The 21,853-nt window shown below is 52.5% G+C and overlaps 1 protein-coding gene across 3 annotated transcripts in view; it reads left to right on the top strand.

Annotated features, from left to right (window-relative positions):
* RBM33 (RNA binding motif protein 33) overlaps positions 1-11,308 on the top strand; it is a 133,752-nt gene extending 122,444 nt beyond the window's left edge. For all 3 annotated transcript variants that reach the window (XM_023640066.2, XM_023640067.2, XM_023640068.2), the window contains 2 exons: positions 4,609-4,697; positions 5,020-11,308. In XM_023640066.2, the coding sequence (XP_023495834.2) occupies positions 4,609-4,697; positions 5,020-5,068 (138 nt within the window). In that variant the 3' untranslated portion in view covers positions 5,069-11,308. The remainder of the gene's footprint in view (positions 1-4,608; positions 4,698-5,019) is intronic.
* Positions 11,309-21,853: the final 10,545 nt, after the last annotated feature.

Below are 21,853 nucleotides of genomic sequence, written 5' to 3' on the forward strand. Positions count from 1 at the left end.
GAGGCGAGTCCCAGGGCCCGCCGAGTTGACCGGTCTCCGCCTGACGCTGTAGTGCCGTGAGGACCAGAGACTTGGAAGGCGTCTCACTCTAGAGCGGGTCTCGGGCCCCCTAGAGAGGCACAGCCTTTGAGCTGTCACGTGAGGTGGGGCGGAGTCGGAGAGTCTGACCCGCACCAGCTCGGGCCTTCTCTGAAGGTGTTGGGTCGGTGAGAAGAACGCCGTCTTTCCTCTGCTTCTCGCCGTCAGGAGAGTCTAGCAGGTGAAGTAGGAGAAGCGGCAATCTCGGGTGAAGGCAGTTCGGTCATTCTGACTGAGGACATTTGGGAAAGAGAACTCCAGGTATAGTCAAATACGGATGACAGAAGACCAGTGTCAGGAGATTTAAAGAAAACATGTAGATGTGACCGCATCATCTGAAACCATAATGGAAAAAATTGTTAATTGGAGGCTCTCACACAGTTTCGAAAATGCTGTTGTAAATATTCCAAAAAGAAAAGGGAAGATTCGCGGAGACAAGTGCTAACACAAAGAGCTCTTTGAAGAGCTGGTGTGTATTCTGAGGGTAAAGTTGTAGGGGATGGAAGGAGCATGGAACAACCAGTGGTGGAGCGGAGGAGGCCGGGCCGTCAGGGTGTCGACACATCACGTCAGAGCAAAAGGAGCAGTGTGCCTCAGGCACGCGGAGTGAGGACGTGGAGGGCAGGAGGCCCAAACACCGGACTTGAGGAGGAGCGCAGGCTCGGCATCCACGACACCCGACACGCTCGGGGGTGAGTGAGTGTGCGCCGGCCTGCAGTGGCGGTGGGGTCTGAGAGCCAGCACGGGGAGCTGCCTCACCCACTGGCACAGACCTGCTGGAATTCTGCTCACTCCCCTTTGGGGATAGTATTTGCTGCTCTAGGCACCCCATTGCCTGCAAGATGTTAGAGCGAACTGTGTACGGAAGCGATTATGGAATAGAGGAGTCCTGCACACTCGTGTGAGCAGTGGTTAAAGGAGTGAGGCTGCTGGGCCTGGGAAGAGCAGAGGCAGTGGAGCTGGGTGGCCTGCCACCCCGTACTTCCAGTGCCACCCCGTGGAGGAGGACGGCTTACCGTTTGCTCTTCGCGAGCAGCCCTGCGATGCTGGGCCCACCCCGGGGAGTGAGTCCCGTCTGGCCTGGGCCCGAGAGCACTCATTCCTGGTGACTGATAGGGGCCGCTGCTTTGAAGCAGTTTCACTGGTTGTGTTTAAAACAACTCATGGCAGTTTTGAGATTTTTGGCTTTAGGTAATTCTTGAGGGTGCTAGGAATTGTTGGACAGAGGGGAAGAGACTTTACTTGATTTTCAGGACTCCTGAGTCGTTTTAGTATCCCCACAGCATTTTAGTTTATCTGGACACGCACACAGCCTCTTCCTAAAGAGAGGGAAAACTTTTCCTAATTGAGGAAAAGAGGCCGAGACTCTGAACAACATGGATGGCCAGCACTTGTCAATGTTACTGCAGCGTCTTGTGGCAGTTCAGCCAGTGGTCCTGCATGGGCTTGTTGAAGACAAATGCGGGAAGCTGCCGGCTACAGGAGTATTGTACTTACGGAACACAGTCAGTCATTCTCAGAAATTGTCTCAAGAGGTCTTGTCTCTGAAGAATGAAAAGCAAATTGGGAGTTGATCTGTCAGCCTTTTCTGCTGCGCACCAGTAAGTGACTTGTGGGGGAGTCGGAGGTCACAGCAGATGTGTAGACTGGAGATAGATGTTAACTTTTGGTTTGTTCTGAGTGAATTAAAGTGTTTATCTGTGTATGTTACTGGTTTGTGGAAGTCCACATTTTCAAAGCAGAAACTGGTGACCATCACCTTTTAGCTTAGCGCAGTGTCTTTTCCTTCCCTCCCAATAAAGAAGTCACTAATGTCTGTCATTTTGATAGGCCAGAAATGGTTAAATATACACAGTTTCTCCAATTCAATCTTTTTTTTTTAAGATTTTATTGTTAATTTTTTCTTCTCTTCCCCAAAGCCCCCCAGTACATAGTTCTGTATTTTAGTTGTGGCATGTGGGACACTGCCCCAGCATGGCCTGACAAGTGGTGCGTAGGTTCACGCCCAGGATCTGAACTGGCGAAACCATGAGCCACCAAAGCAGAGCACGCGAACTTGACTGCTCGGCCATGGAGCTGGCCCCCTGCAATTCAATCTTATATCTAGAAAACAGGCTTAGTTTTTTAAATAAGTGTAAAAATGTAAATACAAGGGGACAGTCAGGAAGCACATTGTAAGACAATGTTCTCATCACTTGTGTTGACTATTGAAGAGCCGTGTCATTCCTGTGATTTAAAAACTTCACTGAAAGTTGATGCTCTCTTTACTGATATCTCCTCAATCAAATGGAGGTTTAAACCACTTAGATACAAATAAACGAACCTTCTTACATCACACGTTTTATCACTTTATATGGCAAATGGTAAAAATGGAGCTTCATGCCTTCATGTCACATGGTGAAATCACGCCAGAAATCTAGAAACTTAATTTCTCAAAAGAAGACATAGTATTTTCAAAATCTAGATTCTATCTGTGAACTGTAGTGTGGATAATTATTTGTGATATTACAAGAAGCTAGTTTTTTTTGTTTGTACTTAATTGAACCAATATTATGTTTTTAGACGAGATAAATTGAGATAGGTGCTTCTGATTCTGGTGGTGAGCTCTGCCACGGTGCTGGCAGCAGTTAGCATGATGCTGCCAGAGTCACACCCGGGGGACCTTGCCTCTCCCGCATGGCTGCAGGAGCCGTGAGGCCGGGAGAAAGGAAAGGGCACCCCCAGCGAGACTGGGCCAGAAAGTGGGATCCAGCAGGGGAGTGCCCCTCAGGTGCTCCACGCTTGTTCCTGCGGCCATTGGCCCGCCCACCTCGCCCGTGGTGGAGGAGAACAGCGCTTTCTCTCCGAGAGCAGCTCCAGAGTTGCAGCCACTGAAGATCGTTCAAGGATAAGAAAGGCTGGCAGCCTGGAAGAGAAACAGGTCTCTGTCAAGTAACACGAGTGGGATTTCAAAGGCCAGAGAAGCCATATTGCTGAGAACATATCTGAGAGAGAAATTAATTCCAGACCCGGTTACTCAGCTTAACTTGACTTACTAACTTAACGATAAGTGAAACCATCAAGAAAATTCTGCGGCTTCCGGTTTTTATATCCAAAAGAGGAGAGAAAACCTCGTATTCCACTAAACTTGTCTCAGAAAGCCAGGCAGACACAGCCTGGTGCTCCCTAGCAGGCCTGCTCCGCTGCCTGCGCTCCTGGCGCGGCACGGCCCGGTGACCGCCCTCCAAGGGGTGGGCCTGTGCAGCCGGGGTGCGGGGCCTCTGGAGACTTGACACTGTTGGTCGCTGTGTGGAGCACTGAGAGGCGGCTTTCTGGAAAGTGGGTATTTTTTCAGAGCTCTTCTAGTCGTGTTTCCTGCTAGAAGTTCTATATGGTTATTGAAACCAAGTACCTACTCAAAACATTGTCCCTTTTTTTGCACATTTTCCGAGAAATTGGTATTTTTGGAATTGTGTTTCCGTTGTAGATCTTTGACTAATGCTTCAAATGAAACGGCCACATGTGTAAACACTTTTAAAGGGTCGTAGGTTGTCACGTGTTTTTTCTGGCTGCCGTACTTCACTAGACAGAAGGCCAAATGCAGCACAGGGTCTCTGGCCGCAGAGCGCCAGCCCTGTACGGCTGCCCCACTGCAGCTGCTGCTTGCCCTGGCTTGGTAGAGGCACAGCCTACACGGTGCCTCCAGATACTGGAGAAGAGCCCGACTCCGGAGTGCGAGACAGGCCGAGAGGTTGCTGAGTCCTCCCCTCCTGGCCCCCCAACCCCGAACCCTCAGTCCCAGAGCCTCGGGAGGCCTCCCCTCCTCAGCAGGTCTGAGCACTGGGCGTGAGTTGGCTCTGGCAGGTGCTTCCTCATCAGACGAACTCCTCTTCCCTTGCTGCCTCGGTTGTTTCAGCTCATCTTCTACGCTCATTTGGTTTCCCATAGAGAGTGGCCTCTGGAATGGTGGTTTCACTCCTGAAGAGTTAGTTCAAGATGCCTCTTAGTAATCACAAACTACTCAGTCCAAGATGGGACCAGATTGTGCTGGGGTCTGCCCCTCCCTGTGACCCAGCTAGATGAATGGGCTCTCCATTTACCCCAGAGGTAATTAGGAGACAATTCCCCAGTTCAGGCCGTGGGGGCCCCTTGCTAAGCAGCTGGTTACTCCTGTGTGGTGAGGATTGCTCTTTTCAGAAGTTTAGTGAAGGCCCCACGGTCCTCCCCGTAGGAAGTGACTCTGACGGTACCTGCTAGCAGGCCTCCCAGAGAAGGCTTAGGAGAAGATCAGGCGGCAGCCGGGGCAGATGGCGGCACGTCTCAACACCAGGCTGAGGGTGCAAGTGCTGCTCAGGGGTGACTTACTGAAGCACTGTTTCTGGCTGCAATTATCTGGATAGGGAACAAAAATTGCCAGGGAGATAGAATGTTTGTTTTAGTGATCCAAGTGTCAGCCTGGACTCAAAGTTTGTATTAAAGCTAATGTGTAAATTTTTCTTTTTTACTGTATACAAGGTGATATTAAAATGTTTCTCTGTTTTCTCCCTCTAGAGTTTACAGATGCTTCCCCAGCAGCGGAAAGCCATAGCTAAGTTCAAGGAACCAGCCCATGCATTAGCGTTTCAGCAGAAATTCCACAGGTAGCAGTGCATTCCATGGGTCTGGGGGTGGGGGTGGGGGTGGGCGAGGTGGGGAGCTCCTCTGCTGCGGGGTGCCCAGCTCTGCCCTGTCACTGCAGAGTGCACAGTAACGCATGAGGAGAGCAGACGGCACGGCACGTTTTGATATGGACAGTTGTCCCCTTGGTTTGTGGTGGTCTCATCAGTCTGCATTTGTGTAGACTGGATGTTCACTAGTCAGCCCCCACCCCCGCCGTTCCGCCTTAGTTCTCGTCCGCCTGGTAAGCTGATCGCTGACATGCAGAGGTGCCGTAATGCTGGTTCTTTCTTCAAATGTCCGCAGGCATATGATAGATTTGTCCCACATAAACGTGGCCCTGATCGTCGAGTGAGCTCCCACAGGAGAGGCTGACCTTGCGCTGCACACACGCTGTGGATTGCTTCAGGGAAGCCGCCAGCACAGAAGCCCCAGGAGCTTAGGGCTCTCCGCCCACAGCCTCGCGTAACTGTTTTCTGGAGTGCCAGGCCACCCGCACTGATTCCAGAAGAGTTGAACTTACAGGGCATGGCAGACTGGAGTTCGGTGTTAGATTGCTTCACTTCTGTTGTCACCACAGAGAACTACAGTTTTCGTTTTCTTTTGTTTTCAAAGTGCTTACAATGCATGTAGACATTGTTCTTTGTGATCTTACTGTATGAGAATCACAGTGACTTAGATTCAGGAAAGAACACTGACACCACAAATTCTAAGTATTTTTCACAGCAAAGAACATTTGATAATGGTTGCACTTATCTTCAGTGCAGGCTACTCAAGAATTTTCCCAACCAAGCATAACTTGCATTGTCTTCTCAGAAAGCCCTCAAAAGGCTCTTGTAAAAACGTAGATTAAAATTTGGGTGATTATCATTGACAGTTGCATATCCTGGAAAGCAGGGTATGAGGGGGGTTGGGAGTGGTGCCAATTGTGTGGCAGATTCTGCTTCTTGTAAATATTCCAAAAGCGCCAACTATATATTCCTAGTTCCAAAGGGAGCTGCTCACCCCCTTTTGCACCCTTCCCAGAGAAGACGGCAGTGCCGGGAGCCCCATGCTCCCTTGGCCTGGGAAGGTGTCCTTAAGCTCCCAGTGCAGCCTTGCTGGAGTCACCTGCTAGGCGAGTTGCATAGCTACCTACCATGTGAGACAGGGGACAGCCTGAACCTTGAACAGATCTGATTGGTTTTTTCCTCTTTGTAAATGTAGCCCAAAGTGTCATGTTCACGTCACTGGCTCTGTGATATGTAACATTCTTTGGGAACCTGGTTATCATTGCTTTGATTAACTTTTTTTTTTTTTTCCCCCTGAAGGCCTTGTGAGTAGGGGCTATGCTGTCCTTCAGTGGACCTCAGAGCAAGGTGACGTTGACTCTGGCATGGCATTCTTCGTGGCATGTGGTGTGAGGAATGGCTGTCGTGCTGGGAGAGCGAGACCCCAAGTGGAATGTGTCTGTGTCACCCATGAACCTGCTTGAGTAATTTTGGACAGGCTCCATTCAGTGTGGCACTTACTCCTCATAAAGCAGCTCTTAGTAAAATTCATTCTGGGCAAACGTTGGAAAAAGTGCCTTATTGTATTTTTGCTCATGAAAGAGTTTCACTATTTTAGATTTATTCTAATGTGGACCTGAACTATTTGAGCAAATGATACTAGGGCACACTCAGACTTTTTAGCTGTATTTTTACCTAAGATTTCTTGTCAGATTTATTAATGGAAGTAAGGGAACTAGAAGCCTGTTGTACATATGCCTCTGGTTAGCCAGCAAGGACAGAATACAAACGCGGAACACCTCTGCTCAGGGCAGCCTTGTGTCTCTCAGCCTCCTCGTGGGAGCTGGGACGCAGGTCCTGCGAACTTGTGTCATCTTGTTTTCACCGTTGCAGTTTTATATTACTCTTCCAAATCCAGTTAGCAGAACTGGAGGAGAGTATTCCAGGCCCAGTGAGACTTGGTGGAGCACTGATTTAAAATGGCCTCATGTGCTGAGAGTAGCCTGGGAGATGAAGCTGGTGCTTGGTGGCTGCTCTGGAGCAGATCTGGGCTCTAGGACACTCGGGGCACTCATAGGATACACTAGAACACCCTCTCGCTGAGGCCTGGCCACCGTGTTCCAGAAACCTCCTGACTAAGCCTTGGCAGATGGCCCTTCCTCCAGGCGCTCCAGTGCAGTTTCCACGTAGTCGCTGCTGTGCACATCGGCTGTTTGACACGGGCGGTCTCTGCCCACTGTTTTCACAGTAGATACAGTTGTGTTTGTATATTTAAAAGCGTAGTTTATTTGGCTCAGACCACAGAGAGCTGCACTGAAATAATGAGTTTGCTAGCCCATAAGCTCTAACTGAGAGAGATCCAGACCATTTCCCCACACTGGGCAGTGGGAAAGCTTACAGTTGATGGACTTATTTTATCACCAGGGACTTACTGATCCAAGAAAATGAGTTTAACAGATTTTTACCACTTTCTGAAATAGTCTGAGTGTGCTGTGGCTTTGGAACCAAAAATCTGCCTGTTGTCTGAAAGGTAGGCATTTAAGCATACTTTTTTCTAGTTAGCGATAATAAACTAATCCTATTTGGGCACCATTGTTCACAACAGACCCCATGGCCACTTTAAGGTCTGCTTTTGGCATTGTCTGAGTGTGACATGGGTGCCTCAGGACATGTGTGTGTCCGTAACTGTCTGCACACACATAAGCAAGCTTTCTCTTGATAGAATGTTCTTGAAAAACCATCGGCAGAGTTGAACTAGGCCTTTCAGAAAGCCCTGGTTAGACTGGCTCGGCACAGTGGGCCTCTCTTAATGCACACAGCCCTGGACAGGGCTCCGTTAGTGCCAGCCCGCCCAGGGCCACAGGCCGAGTGTCCTCAGGGAAACCACAAGCGAGGAAAGAAGCAGAATTAGAAAGTCATGCTGTGTCCATTGTGTGCACTTCTCACAGCGAGATCAGACCTCGGTGAGCTGAACCCTCTTGGAAGATCTGTTGCAACCATTATCTTTGTTCTTTACTTATCATGCATTTAAAATGAGATGCAGAAGCATTTAACATGCTATGTAAATACGGACCTTTTAAAATTGAAATGTTATTGGAGATGCTTTCAATTCAGCAACATCTTAGCTATTTGTTAGTTCTTTTGTGTTGTCTCATCACAGTTTAATGGATACAGTTCCATAATTGTTGATGTGTTTGTGAAATATTCAATTTTTATAAAGATGGTAGTAAGTCAATACGTTTATCCTGACCTGTGTATTATTTGTTCACAAATCAAGGAGCTTAAAGCCAGTAAATATCAATATATCTCGTAAGGAAACCCAATAGGTGATTATGTGGAGCGAGTTACTTTTTCTTTTTGCATTATCTTGTTTTGATTTTGTGCTGTAATATAAGTTCACTTAGCTACTTATCTGATCGTACGAATGCATTACCATTGGGCTGGCCACATTTGTTAAATTCTTATACTGATATTCTTCTAAAGGAGAAATCTCATCTCTTTTTTCCAAAAAAAATGGTGAGGGTTCCCCCCCTTCTGAACAGACCACTTCCTAAGTAGGTGCCTGTGCCCTCGCCCCATGGGGAGGGGACGGGAGGAGGGTGGTGGGGGGGAGGGGTTGTTCCTCATAACTATTAATTTGGGTCATCCTTCTCCTGATTTGTAAAGGTCCTGGGGAACCACGTGTTTACGCCTGGTGCTGTAGTGCTCCTGAACTGTGACAGCTTAGATCCCGCGCCCAGAGGTCTTTCTCCAAAGAGCATTTTGCTGAATTCTGCCAGCAGAAGACTTGCTGGCAGGAGGCTGGGAGAGGTGCGGGGTGAAGGGGCAGCAGCAGCAGAGGTGGGAGAGGAGGGCCGTGGAGGGTGGAGGAGTGGTCATGGTGTCAGTCGTGGACTTTCCTCCAGCACACTGCCCATCACGTGAGGGGCCGTGGGGGCAGGCACACGGCGGTCTCGGCAGAGGGCTGGCTGGAGAGCCCCTTCCCCTGGGGAGGCCTGCGGCTCGCGGGGCGGAGGAGACCTGAGGCCCGCCTTGCTCGCAGGCTTGATTTTAAGAACCTCTCACTTCTCTTCTTTTTTTCCTTTTGGCTTTGGTTTTCTTGTTTTGTTCTGTTATTTTGTTTTTTGTTTCTTTGTTGTTCAGTTGAAGGTAAGCTCAGTGTGCTCGCAGACCGTTGGACTGACAGGGACCCTGTGAGGACAGTTAGGTTTGGGGAGCAGTCTGTGCGCTGGGGAGCCCTGGGGCCCTGGGTTCCCTCCCTCCTTCCCGGAGAGCAGCCTCCCCGGCACAGGCCGGCCAGCGCCCTGCCCAGGGCCATTTTTCATTTTTCCTCCCTTCCTGCTTCTAGGACTCTATTGTGGCTTTACTTTCTCGCTGTGAGACCTCCTTTTACTGTCCTTCCGTCAGGAAGAGCCCCCCTTCTGGCTTTTTGTGTATTTGGAGTGTGAGGGGAATGCTTGGGAAGGTATCCTTGGTTCTTCGCAGGTTTTTAAAAGGGATTCACTAACAGGGAGGGGCGGAGGGTGTGAAATGGGGCCAGGAGACCCTCAGGAAGGCCACGCCAGGAGTTCAGATCACTTAGGGGGGAAGTTTAGATATTTTATTGTATTCAATGAGCATTTCAGTTAACCTTTTCAACGATTTTTAAAACTCGTGAACGAAGTATTATTTTGGGCGTTCATAAATATGAACTCTCCAAAGGCGTTTAGCCTTGGTTTACTATTAAATCCTAAGGATTTTGTGTAAGGTTTTTTTGCAACCTATTTAATTTTCCTCATTTAAAGTGCCCGTGGTTTGTGTCCTAGAACCGGAGCAAAACTCACTGATTCATATTGGATCCCAAGTGTGCCTTGTCGGGCAGCGAGGTCAGGAAGCGCCATCGTCTCACACGCAGCAGCCAGCTCTTCCGGAGAGTGTTCCACGGGGCTGAGCGCTCTCCTCTGCCGTGTGTTTGTAGCAAGTCTTTAGTTAGATGGGCAGGTGGAACAGGTGTTTTTAGTGAGAAGTTACTTTTTCCTTTTATTTCTAACCAACTAAAATGTAACAAGGTCTTCATGTTCGTGTTTTGCTTTATTTTACTAATTTTAAAAGGTATGTAGAAATATTCAGGCCCTTTAAAAAGAAACACATAGTTTCTTCCTTTTAACGTGTTCCACATAGTGGACAAAGAGATGTACTGTTCTAATATATTCTGTATTCAGTAATGGAACATGCTCTAGAAGGTAGACCTCTTGATATTCTTTCAGCGTGATTTTCTTTTAAACTACTTTTCATTTTAAGGGCACATGTAGTAGGAGCTGATTTTTAAAGGACTGTTTAAATTTTATGCACTCTGCAGTATTGTCTTAGAATATATAATTTAGGTTTTTAAAAACACACACACACACACACAACACACATTTATACTGTCGACCGAAAAGCAAATAACCGTTGGTTTTTATAATTCCGCTTTGCTTTTCACAGGCACGGGTCCAGGATTGTGTGTCCTCTGTGAGGATTTTAACTCTAAGGCTTTAATTCCACTGTTTAATTTTCAGGTTCAGTAACAGCAGGCCTGCGCTGGGCGTTTCCGTGTTCAGCGGGTTCTCTCTGTTGGGCAGTTCTGTTCTCTTCTTGCTCCTGCGGGTCGGGGCTGGGCCCCAGCAGCAGGGTCTCCTCTGTGCCCCCTCCTTCCTTTCCTCCTGCACCTTCCTCGCCAGAACCCAGCTGCCATCCCCCTCTCGGAGTTCCTTTCCCACTCTGAAAGTCTTGCACTTCCTTTCACTCTCCCGTCTCTGCTGTCTGTCCTCTCCTCCCACCCACCTCCTCTTGGTGATGGCCTTCATTTGGCGGAGTTCTTGCTCCTCTGTCAGTATTAGTGTGGAGGAGAATTCCACTCTGGGCGCAAGAATGTTGCGAATGTGTTTGCACCATGTTTACAACTCGATTCCATCTAAACCTTTGCTTTGACAGGTTTTTACTCATGATTTATTCCTCCAGGTCTCAGGTTGGAGAGAATAACATTTGCATTCTGTTATTTTGCAGTTTGACTATAGGAGAGCGTGGCGCTCCAAAGATGCCGGCGTCCTGGTGCGCGGTGGCGCTGTGATTAACCCCTGTTTTATCCCTCTGCTTCTGCAGGACCTCTTGCATGAGTTCAGTGTTAGTAGCGTGCCTCTTACTCCACTTGGAAGTGCCGGCCCGTGTGACCCTTTGTTACTGCTCTCGCTGACTCTGATCCTTCCTAACCGTAATGTGTATGCGCATCACGCGGGGTTGGGCCAGCTCCTATGTGGAGTCTGAAGCTGTGTTTACTGGGAGTGCATTGAGAGTTCAGAAGTCAAGAGGTGACTGAGTTGCTTTCCTCTGGGTTGATCTACTTCATGTTTCTACCAAACACACTACACTTACATTTGCGGGAGATGATGTTGCCTTGTTTCACCCCATTTTTCACTTTGTGCTAATCACTGTGACAGCTTTATCAGGAATAGATGTGAAGAACAGTAGTGACATAGTTGGAAAAAATGTATTGTTGTGTGTATCATTTGTGTGATTCCAGACTGAGAAATGTGATTTGAACTGTATTGTAATTTGCAAGATGTGTTAATAAAATACCTCGCAGTTTCCACTTTTGTTCTGTAGTTATTTTATCTCACCATTCAGACTCACTCCGTCCCACATCTTGCCCATGTGGACAGGGACAGCACTGCAGCCGTCCCTCAGAGGACCAGGTGTGTGTTTTCCCCAAGGGGAGGAACGGTGTTCCTGAGCCAGCAGACCTGCCCCCTGGTGCTGCCGTCCGCCTTGAGGCAGGCGTCTGGTTGAGGGACCCACCTGTGTCCGCCCACGTCCCGTGGTCCACAGGAGCCTCAGCTGACCGCGTAGACAGAGTCATAGTACGTTTGGTTTTGTTGAAAGTAGGGGAGTTATTTTCTCTTTTTAAATTGTTTAAAGCATTGCAAATAATTTTTACAATTTGTCAAAGGAAATTTGTTCTCCAGCACTGTAATGGTAACACTGAAAATGCAGCTCAGTCGCCCGGAATGCCTTTCTGCCACCGTCATCCTGCAGCTCCGTTTGTGTTATATATGCACACGTCTTGTTGAAAAGTCACAGGCACAGTGCACTGTTGTGCATCCATTTTCCATTTAAAGTATCATTTTTTATGTTGTACAAATTGGTCATAGTTCATGTTCTGTTTTGAAAATAAAGTATTTTAAGAAGGAAGAAACCCAGGTATTCCCCCACCCCATGCCGGAACGGGCGGCCCTGGCCTGGGTCTGTGTGCTGTCTGCATTGGGTTCAGGCAGAGGCGCCCACTGGCTGTACCTGCTCTTCCCCTCCTGAACCCGCCTATAAAAGGGGGCTGATCCTGTGAAGATGAAGCTAAGCGTTATTGGCAGAATGCAACACGTGCCTGCCCAGCAAGTGCTGTTCCTTTTGTCCCCGAGTCGTGTGGGCTGCGAGACTCCCGTGACTGAGGTTTTCCTGTCCTTCATGGGAGAAAAAACCCTCTTGTGTGTGACTTCTTCAGGGGTCTGTTCTAAGGTCGCTACTTTCATTCGCCAGTCTGGGCAGCACGTCACGGACTTGTGGCCTGGCTCCATTAGCAATGCACTTCACCTCTGCATGGTACCTATTTTAATTCTAGTCACACTGGCAAAAGTGGCGTGGATGGACAGTGCCCCACAGGCAGGGCAGCCTGCCAGGAGGGAGGGTTGTGTCTTCTTAAGGAGCCCTGGCTCCACGGTTCTCCCTTGGGGTAACGAGAAGAGGGCCTTAGCTTTACGTAAGGAAGAAAGAAGAGGCTGATTTGGGGGAAAACAAATTGAGAAGGAGGGGCTGGCCCCGTGGCTGAGTGGTTAAGTTCGTGTGCTGTGCTTTGGTGGCCCAGGGTTTTGCTGGTTCAGATCCTGGGTGTGGACATGGCACCGCTCATCAGGCCACGCTGAGGCGGCGTCCCACACAGAAGAACTAGAAGGACCCACAACTAGGATATATTACTAACTACTGAGGGCCCTGGGGAGAAAAAAAAACAGGAAGATTGGCAACAGATAGCAGCTCAGTGCCAATCTTCCTCATCAAAACGCATAAAAATTGAGAAGGAAGTGAAGTCTAACAGAGGAAAATGCGTCTGATTAATTTCTCAGATCTGATTTAATGGAATTTTTAAACCTAAATCAGAATCTGAAAATGCCTGATTAAAGCCAAAACCATTTTTCTTCCATTTTAATCCATAGTCCGTGGATAAGTCATTCTTTGTCTAAACCCTGAACTGTGGTTTGAGTGGTAGGATCTCCATAGAAGATGGGCTGAAGGCCCCTCAAGGTGTCTGGTGGAAAACCGCCTCTGAATTTGGGGGTAACGTATGAGCGGGTGTTGTTTAAGCAGAGGTGGTGTGTCTTCACACCTTTGTGCCCGCACACTGCTGGTACCCGGGAGGTCCAGGCGTGCAGTTAGGCAATGAATCGCAGGAGGGAGCATGCTTGTGACAGGCCGGGTGGGAGCCTCCTTGCAGACCTGGGGGCTGGCGGTGTTCTGAGTGTGTTCTTCGATGACTTCTGTTGACAGGCTGCAGCTGAGTCCCGGAAGTTCTCACCCACTGCAAGATTTGTCCGTCTCATCTGACAGGCTCTTTGTTCAAAAACGGGTTTCCATATTTTGAAGGAGTTTACTTATAGTCAAGTCTGAGGGGGAAAAGTGGTGGAAGAGTCCCCTGGGAAAAGTACGGTGCTTACAAATTGTGGCTCTGAGAAAGCACAGAAAGCAACGTGCTGTGCAGCCTGAGGGGCAGCCCACAGGTGCTGGGTTCAGAGAACGGCCGGGCACAGCGGCTTTCCGGCTTCATGCCTCAAATAATGCTTCCTTGCCACGTGTTGGTGTTGCCTGTGGATGACATTGAGGGGCAGAGGTCTCTTTCTCTAGTCTGTTGGATCCAAATAGGAAGGTAGATCCTGAGCTGAGCTTGTGCCGCCTCATGGGTTACTTCAGCCCCGTTCTGGCTGGGGCCCCACCACTGAGACCCCGGAGTGCAGCCAGGGGCTGGAGCGCTGGCCTTTGGGGCCTGGGCGCAGAGGCCTGGGCGGCTGGATTAGAGACCAGGGACCCCAGCCAGCTTTCACTGGGCTGTGTGACCTACTGATAGACTTAGAGGAAGGGGACTCAATTCAAGGAAAGTGCAAGTCGGGTCGAGACACTGACCACGCGCATGATGCGCCCAAACGTGCCTGGTGATGAAGGCAGACAGGAGCACAGCCGCAGGCACCTTAGACACCCCACAGTCAGGTGGAAGGAGAGTGTCTGGAGACGGGGCTGGGGACAGTGATGGAGCTGGGGGTGGTGACGGGGCTGGGGGCAGTGATGGAGCTGGGGGTGGTGACAGGGCTGGGGACAGTGATGGAGCTGGGGGTGGTGACAGGGCTGGGGACAGTGATGGAGCTGGGGGTGGTGACAGGGCTGGGGACAGTGATGGAGCTGGGGGTGGTGACAGGGCTGGGGACAGTGATGGAGCTGGGGGTGGTGACAGGGCTGGGGACAGTGATGGAGCTGGGGGTGGTGACAGGGCTGGGGACAGTCGGGCTGGGGAGGGTCAACAGGGCTGGGGACCGGGAGCAGGAGGGAGAGCGACAGACATCCTGGGGGCACAGCAGTCGGGCCCAGCACCTGCGTCCCATGGCCTCTGGGCAGGCCTGGGGCCGGGCTGGGCTTCTGTCCAGGGGTCCCCGGAGCAGAGCTTTGGGTGAAAGTCCCCCCCACCTCGGCATGGGGGCAGATGGGGGGCAAGAGGGGCTCTGGGTGCGGGCACAGGCCCTGTGCGCACCTGGCCCCCCTCAGCCCCTCACAGCCTCCTGGGCTGGAGCCCTGCAGCGTCCCCCATGCCCCCTGCTGCGTCCCTCAAGCTCTGGCTCCAGGCCTGGGATGGGGGGGTCCTCCAGTGAATGCTGCGGATGGGGGGAGAGAGGGGTGGAGGGAGGGGGGTGGACGCGAGGCTACCCGACACGCGGATGGGGGCCTCTGGCCCTGCAGCCTGGCGCCAGAGCATCCCCACCCGAGAGCGCCCTGGAGCTGCCCCTGCGCCCCCACTGCCCTGGAGGGTCTGGGCCTTGTGGGGCCATGAAGCCCCCGAGGGGGCAGGTGTCCAGGGTGCAGGCTCTCCCTGCGGTCACATGGTCAGGATGGAGTGAACCACGGCCCCGAACGGCCCCCTGATCCCAGCCCAGAGGCTGGGCTTCACGCCCGCCCCGGCCCGGCCCAGCCCACCCTGCATCCTCAGGGCCCTTCTCACTGCCCTCGGCAGCCCTCCCCACACCGTCCATCTCCCCTTCCCTCCCCTCAGCCTTCCTGCCCAGCGTTCCTCCGGGTCTGGGGTGAGGGAGGCCCTCCTTCCTCCTCAGGGCTAGTGCTGGAGACCCCAGATCCTGGAAGACCCCGAGGTAAGACTGTACCACCCAACCCACCCATGGCTGTCATCCACTGGGGGTCACTGTCTTACTCATGGTCACTGCCCTCTCCAAGGGTGACACCCTCCCCAAGGGTCAAGCCTTCCCAGAGGTTCATGCCCTCCTAGTTGGCTGACCTACCTTACTTTCTTTTCTCTCCACCATTACTTTTGTCATTATTCTCAGTAAATGTCATTTCCACAGCAGGATTTTTCTGAGATAGAGACCCTCTGTCCCTTGACTTCCTCTCCCCCTCAGCTGCTCACTGCCACGCCTTATCTGGAACCTTGTCATCCCAGGAAACACCACCCTTGGCCTGAGCATCTCCGAGGTGGGCGCCGCCTAGGACTCCAGGTCTTGCCCCAAAGCCAGCAATTGCTCCCCGCCTCCAGGATCTCCACTGGTCCTTTGACTGCTTCTCACCCCTTGTGTCCCCCAGATTTCCTCGCTGTCATTGGTAACCATGCCCGGAGCACTCCCGGATGCCTTGCTCTTTTCCTCCCCACGTTGGTGCTTATTCATCAAAACCCCAGTCCTCCGTTTCTCTAGGCTTGCATTCCAGCTGTGGGCCACGGCTGGAAAAACAGGGAACCAGGCTGCCTGGTCTGACTCCAAGACCACAGGCCTCCAAAATGAGCCCTGAGGGCTGCCGGCAAATCCCACTGTGTCTCCTCCTCCGCTCACGGTCACTGGGTCCCGAGCATCTCCTCCCCTCTTCACAGTCAGCAACCTCCTCCCCTACTCTTTCCGAGGTGATGCGTTGCCTCGCATTTCATTTCTAAAACAGAAGCACTCAGAAGAGAACTTCCACATCCCCTCTCCACCGAATCTCGCAGCCCGCCTCCGGGTGCATCCACGCGGCCCACCTGTCCCGCTGCTGCAACAGGTGAGCATCCTTGCTCCTGTCGGAGGCCAGGCCCCCTCCGTACTGCAGACCACTTCCTCCCACCTGTTGAATGACCTTGTATGTGCAAATATCTCTTCTGGCTCCTGAGTTTTTCTTCTATACTGGACCGTTCCCATCTGCAAACACGCAATAACGTCCCGCAGTGAAGAAACCCTCCCTGGCCTCGAAACCACTTTCAGCTACTAACGTATGATTCTTTCCCCATTTTTGCAAAACTCAGAGTTGTCTTTTCTTGTTGGCTCCATTTTCTCATTTTTAAACTCTCTCTCGAATCCACACCGGTCTGAATTTTGACCCCAACATTTCCCCCAAACTTCTTTTGCCAAGAATACTAATGGCCCCCATGTTACCAGATTCAGAGGTCAACCCCGAGGGCTCAGCTCGATCTATGAGCATATGTAAAGCAGTTGACTTCTTCCCACAGCCTCTAGGACACCCTCTTATCTTCTTGGTCTCCAAGTTGAGTCCTCCTCATTTTCACGCCCCCTAAAGGTCAGAGCCCTTGGACCACTTCCTTTCTCGGCCCATGCTCATTCCTCCATGACCTCAGGCCACTAAAGATCAGCAAGAGGCCCCTGCCTCCCCACACCCAATCCTGCCATAGCCTTTCCCCTGAACTCCACACCCGAACCTTGGCTTCTGCTTGGATATTTAGTAGGCATCTCAAACTTAATACAGCTGAACTCTTGATCTTTCCTTCAAAATCTGCTCTTCCGTCCTCTCCCTCCTCTCAGTAAATGGCGGCTCCTTTCTTAAGGATGCTCAGGCCCCAAACTCTGGAGTCGTCTCTGCCTCCTCTGCTCTAACACACCGCACCTAGACACTCAGCAATCCCTGTCTTCCAGGTGTATGTCGAGTCTCACCCCTTCTCCCGGTTCCACGGCCGCCACCCCAGCGATGCCACCCCACCTCTCACCTGGATGGCTGAATTGGTCTCCTGACTGGTTTCCCTGCATCCACCTTTACCTCCTGCTGTCTATTACCAAACATCAGCCTGCATAATTTTTAAAGTGTGTCTTGGGTTGCATCACTCCCCTGTTGGGAACGCTTCTCGTCTTGCTCAGATTAAAACAAAATCCCCACGACAGCCTTCGGGGCCTTGGGTCACTGCCCCCATCACTCTAACCTCAGCTCAGGCCGCTGTCCCTTACGTCCACCTGCTCCAGCCACACTCCCCTCCCTGCCGTTCCTTGCATAAGCTGAGCAGGCTCCCACCTGCCGTGTCATCATCTCAGAATGCCATTCCCCTGGGGTCTCCGTGGCTGACTCCCCCCATGCTCTCTGGCCTTTGGTGCAAAGTCGCCTCATGAGAGGGATTCCTCACATCACCTTCGATAAATAGCCCCCACCCCCTCGCGACTCTCATTTTCTCTCTCCTTCTACCACTGTGTTATCCTCCTGGGAGTTTTTATCCTGGTTTCTTCTTTTTAGAATGCCCAGTCATTTTGGGCGGTATTTGGATGTTTTGGATGCATCATTTTGGGAGTCTGGCTTTCGTTGTCCTGTTTTAAAGAGCGTTCGTTCATTTTTGTTCTGGAAGGCAGCCGATGTAACGGAGGGTTAGCTTGACCCTTTTGAGACTTCGTTCTCAGCTTGGTTTGGCTGGATCTAGGCTGGCCCTTCCCCGGAGACCCTGAGGCTGGGATCTTGGTTGATGGTCCAGGATGTTCGGGGAAGTGTCCGGTCAGAACTCCTCCTTCCCCACTGAGGCCCCTCCAGCCTGTGCAGCTCCCGGTTCCTCTGCCGGGCCCCACAGCGACAGGCCGTGGATGCGTGCCGCTTAGCAGAAAGCCAATACCTCCAGCCACCCTGTGAGTGTCCGGAGTTCCTCCTCTGGGGCTCGTCCTCTCCAGGACCCTGCCCCACGAACTCCAGCTGTCTCAGCTCTGACCCCGCCTCCTCAGCTCCGCAGCACTGCCGTGCCCCTCTCTGGCTCCACCTCCCTGTGCTGAGGTCTGGAAAGTTCCTCCAGGCAGAACGCCTGGGTGATCCAGAGCTGACGGACCGAACCGAGCGCGTGTGACCGGAGCCCCGGGCCGCCCGCCGTCCGTGGCTGGGAGAGACGCCTCACGCATTTTGTCCTATTGGGCGCCTGTTGCCGTAGGAGAACCGACTGTGTCACGCTCACTGTCACGGGTGGAAGCAGAAGTCCCATCCCGTTGTTTCTTTGATCTCCATAGAATTCATCAGGGGCTAACGTTGCATTTTATTTATTTTGTTGCTCACTCGTCTCCCTTCCCTCTCTAAGCGAGCAAGCTCTGGGAGGGAAGGACATTTTTCCGGTGGCCTTTCCTGCTGTCTTCAGGGGGCCACAGCTGTGCTCGTCTCCCTGAAGGTGCTCAGTGCAGTGGGTGAGTCAGGGGAGCTGCCCAAGGAGCCGTCTGCTCTTGCCTGGTGGGCCGGAGCTCCTCCCTCGCCTGCGCATGGGGCCGTGAAGACTGCAGACTCCATCCTTAAGTCCAGGGGGGAGGACGGGTGCTGGGAGCCTTGTGTCCCCGGCTTCACTGTCTCACTGAGGAGGGCTCTTGTGTCCGGTCTGCTGGCAGGGGCTGAGCGTTGGTAAGGAGACCCTGAGGTTGGAGGAGAAACCGTAAACGTCTTGAAGGGGAGTGGCCAGCTGCAGGGGCTCCTCGGGATTCAGGCGTCACGGGCTCTTGGGGAGCCAACATGCGCTGGGACCCCCTTGACCGCAGCGTGGATGGGCGTGCGTGACCGCAGGAGAGCGTGGCCCGGGCAGAGGGGATGCAGCCTGGGTGCTGCGTCTGCCCCGGGGAAGACAAACAGATGGACGGGTCCAGAAACCAATGGGCATGAGGCTGATGCCCAAGCAAAAGCTGGGGTGGAGAGTAGCCGCTGCCTGGGGCTCAGAGGGGAAGCCTGGAGGGAGGAGGGCCTTCCGGTCACACGTGGATGTCTGTGACTTCCTCACCCTCCACATCCCTCTCCTCCTGGATTTCGTGGCGACTTGGCCCAGTGTGTCACCCTGCAAGCCCCAGGCTTTGGGTAAAAAATACACATATATTTTTAATATATGTGTATAAATGTCTCCATATTGATTTTATAAAATATGGCATTATGATGCTTGTTCTTCATAAAACAAATGTAAAGTTCTCTAGAAAAGATGTCTACGATGTATTGTATCACAGTGGTTCTAAGAGATTCCGGTTTTTCCATCCTCAGCATCTCTGAGATGGGGTGCATCTGACAGTCACCACCAGGCAGGAAGCCCTCATGACACAGTTGCGTAAATGTCGTTGTTATTCTTGGGGGCCCATCGGATGATGGCAGTGCCCCGATGGATCAGTGGACAGCCATTGAGGACCATCTGAGGAAGGAGCATGCTGTCTGGACACGTCCACTGGTACCTCCCACTGGGAGTCAGGCGTCTTTGGTTGGATAAAAGATATAATCGCTGCCGTATACTGGGCACCTGCAAGTGCCGGGCCCGTGTGAGGCCGGTTATATCGCTCACACCGTACATGTACTACTCACAGGCTTAATGTGCATCAGCCCTGCACGTCATGAACCATCACTGTGCCCTTTTTGAGGGGAGATGCTGGGGTCTCAGAGAGTGGGCTAATTCACAGGGTCACAGTGCTAGGAGGTGGCTGGAGCCCATGTTGGGTCCCCAGGTCTGGCTGAGTCCAAAGGCTGTGCCTGAACTTGTCTGCTGGAAGAGGAGAGTAAAAGTCGCCTGAAGTCACACCGCTGTGAGGAGTGTTTTAATGGCATTCACTCTGATAGGTTTCTATGCATATACCAGGTGGAAGCACAGGAAATTTCCGTTTCTGTACACGAGAAATGGAAGAATAGCAGGAATTTCATGATTCGATGCAATAGCACGTGTACACAGGGCACCGTGCCAGTGAGGCTGTGCTGCCGTGGGCCCCTCCCCTCAGTGGGACATGGTCGCTGCGTGTGAACAAGCACAGGCCTAGACTCTCGTTCTCAATTGCTGCAAAGCGTCCCACGGGACTTAACTAACCGATAATTAACCAAATCCAGGTTGGTGGACGTTTCGATTATGTCCAGTTTGTAGATATACGCCACGCGGCCATAAACCTTCTTTTCTAGTCTTGAAGGGACTCCTGGCGCCTGACTTGCCGAGTCCAGGGTTTGCATATTTTCTGTTTCAATGCATTTTCTCTACAACTCTCCCAGATGGTCACTTGGTCGAACCAACCTCACCCCCAGCATGATGCAGGACAGAGTCTATTCCCGCTGGCCACCGCTGTTGGTTAGAGGCACAGTTTTATCTGGGACTCCGAGCCAAGCAGAGAGTATTTGCAGACTGTGGTGGCAGGAGTTATCTGCTGAGATAAGCCGGAACCTTCCAGAAGGACGGCTTGGGAAGCATCTTAGGTGTGAGACGATGGGTTCCTCCAATTTACGGGCGAGAGAGGGTTGGTACCTAAAGCAGATCTGCGAGGCTGGAACGGCTGCAGAGGGCATGGCACGTTGTCAGAGTTCTCGCCTGGCTCTCTGCGGGGGTGAAGAAAGGCCCCCCAGCGTGTCCCCGTGTGCCTGTGACACTCCTGTGACGGGGGCCAGGGAGATGCCCACGTTAGATCTTCCTAGTCGTGGAGAGACACCCAGCACTGTGGCCCACAGGCCTGCATCTGGGGACCTGGGGTCTTGAGAGCAGCCTCCGAGGCCACTCAGGGCCCACCCTCCCCTCGGCAGAGAGAACAGGAGAGCTCAAAACCGGGAGGAAGCTTGAGGTGAATTCTGTCTCCCGCCCTCACCATCCCTGCGTGATCCTCGAGGTGGGCAGACCAGGCTGTCACTCACCGTCAGCCCTGCCTCTCTGTGTCTGTCAGTTGTGGCCGGCATGACACCTTGTCTTCCTGCGCGCTGCCTCTCACTGTCCGGAACATTCTCCCAGCCGGTGGGGGGGGGCTGCCTGGTGGGCGGGTGTGCTGTCGTCTGCTCCCCACAGGCCTCTCGGGGCAGGGCCAGGCCTTGCTCTCCTTGTGAAGCGGCCGGCGCGGATCCCGCGGTGGGCGCTGTGCTTGCAGTGTGTGGCGTGGTCGCCAGGTGCCCTGGCTGTTCCATGCGCTCCTGAGGCCGCTCTCCATCTGCTGCACGGCGGGCGACGGCAGCCCCACCTGAGCCTGGGCGTGGGCTGTCGCTGCCGATGCGGCGTCACTGCCATGAAGAGTCTTGAGAAGGCACAAAAGCAACTCATAGTGAGTTCCATGCTTTGAAAATGACCCCTTTTTGTCGAAAATATAAAATTACACTAACTGGGGACTCCAGAGACTGCTGTCCCTCACACACTGGCTCCTGTCTGACGTCTCCGGGGCTGATCCTTCTGCCTTCCATCTTTTCTGGGAGTCTTTCTGCTTTGGGGGGATTGCTCCTTTGTCGAGCTCATCTGGGGCAGGGGTCTCTCTCTCTTCCCCACAGCAGCGAACCCAGGGTGGTCACCGCAGAGGCGGCATGCGGCCGGGGTCCCCTCTTTGTCAGAAGATTGCGTGGCCCTGCCTGTCTCTGCGCCTGTTCCTGAGCAGCCAGAGGCCAGCACCCGACAGCCGGGGTCCAAACGCCCCAGCAGGTGGCGCCCGCCAGCAGGGGACGGGCCTGGGCGGCGGCTGCATCGGAGGACGGGAGCCGCGGGGCTCCCTTGAGATGCTGCACTGTGCTGCTTCGTCCACACACCCCTCGCCTCAGGACTTTTGAAATGCCTGCTGTGTGGCACTGCTCCGGCACGGGCACTGAGGTCAGAGCCCTGGGACGCAGGGCCACCTTGACGGCACGGATGGGACAGGCAGAGGACATCAGAGCCAGTGGGACCTCAGTTTGGGGAGAATCAGTCCGACCCC

The sequence above is a fragment of the Equus caballus genome, chromosome 4, assembly GCF_041296265.1.
Source record: "Equus caballus isolate H_3958 breed thoroughbred chromosome 4, TB-T2T, whole genome shotgun sequence".
Lineage (NCBI taxonomy): Eukaryota > Metazoa > Chordata > Mammalia > Perissodactyla > Equidae > Equus > Equus caballus.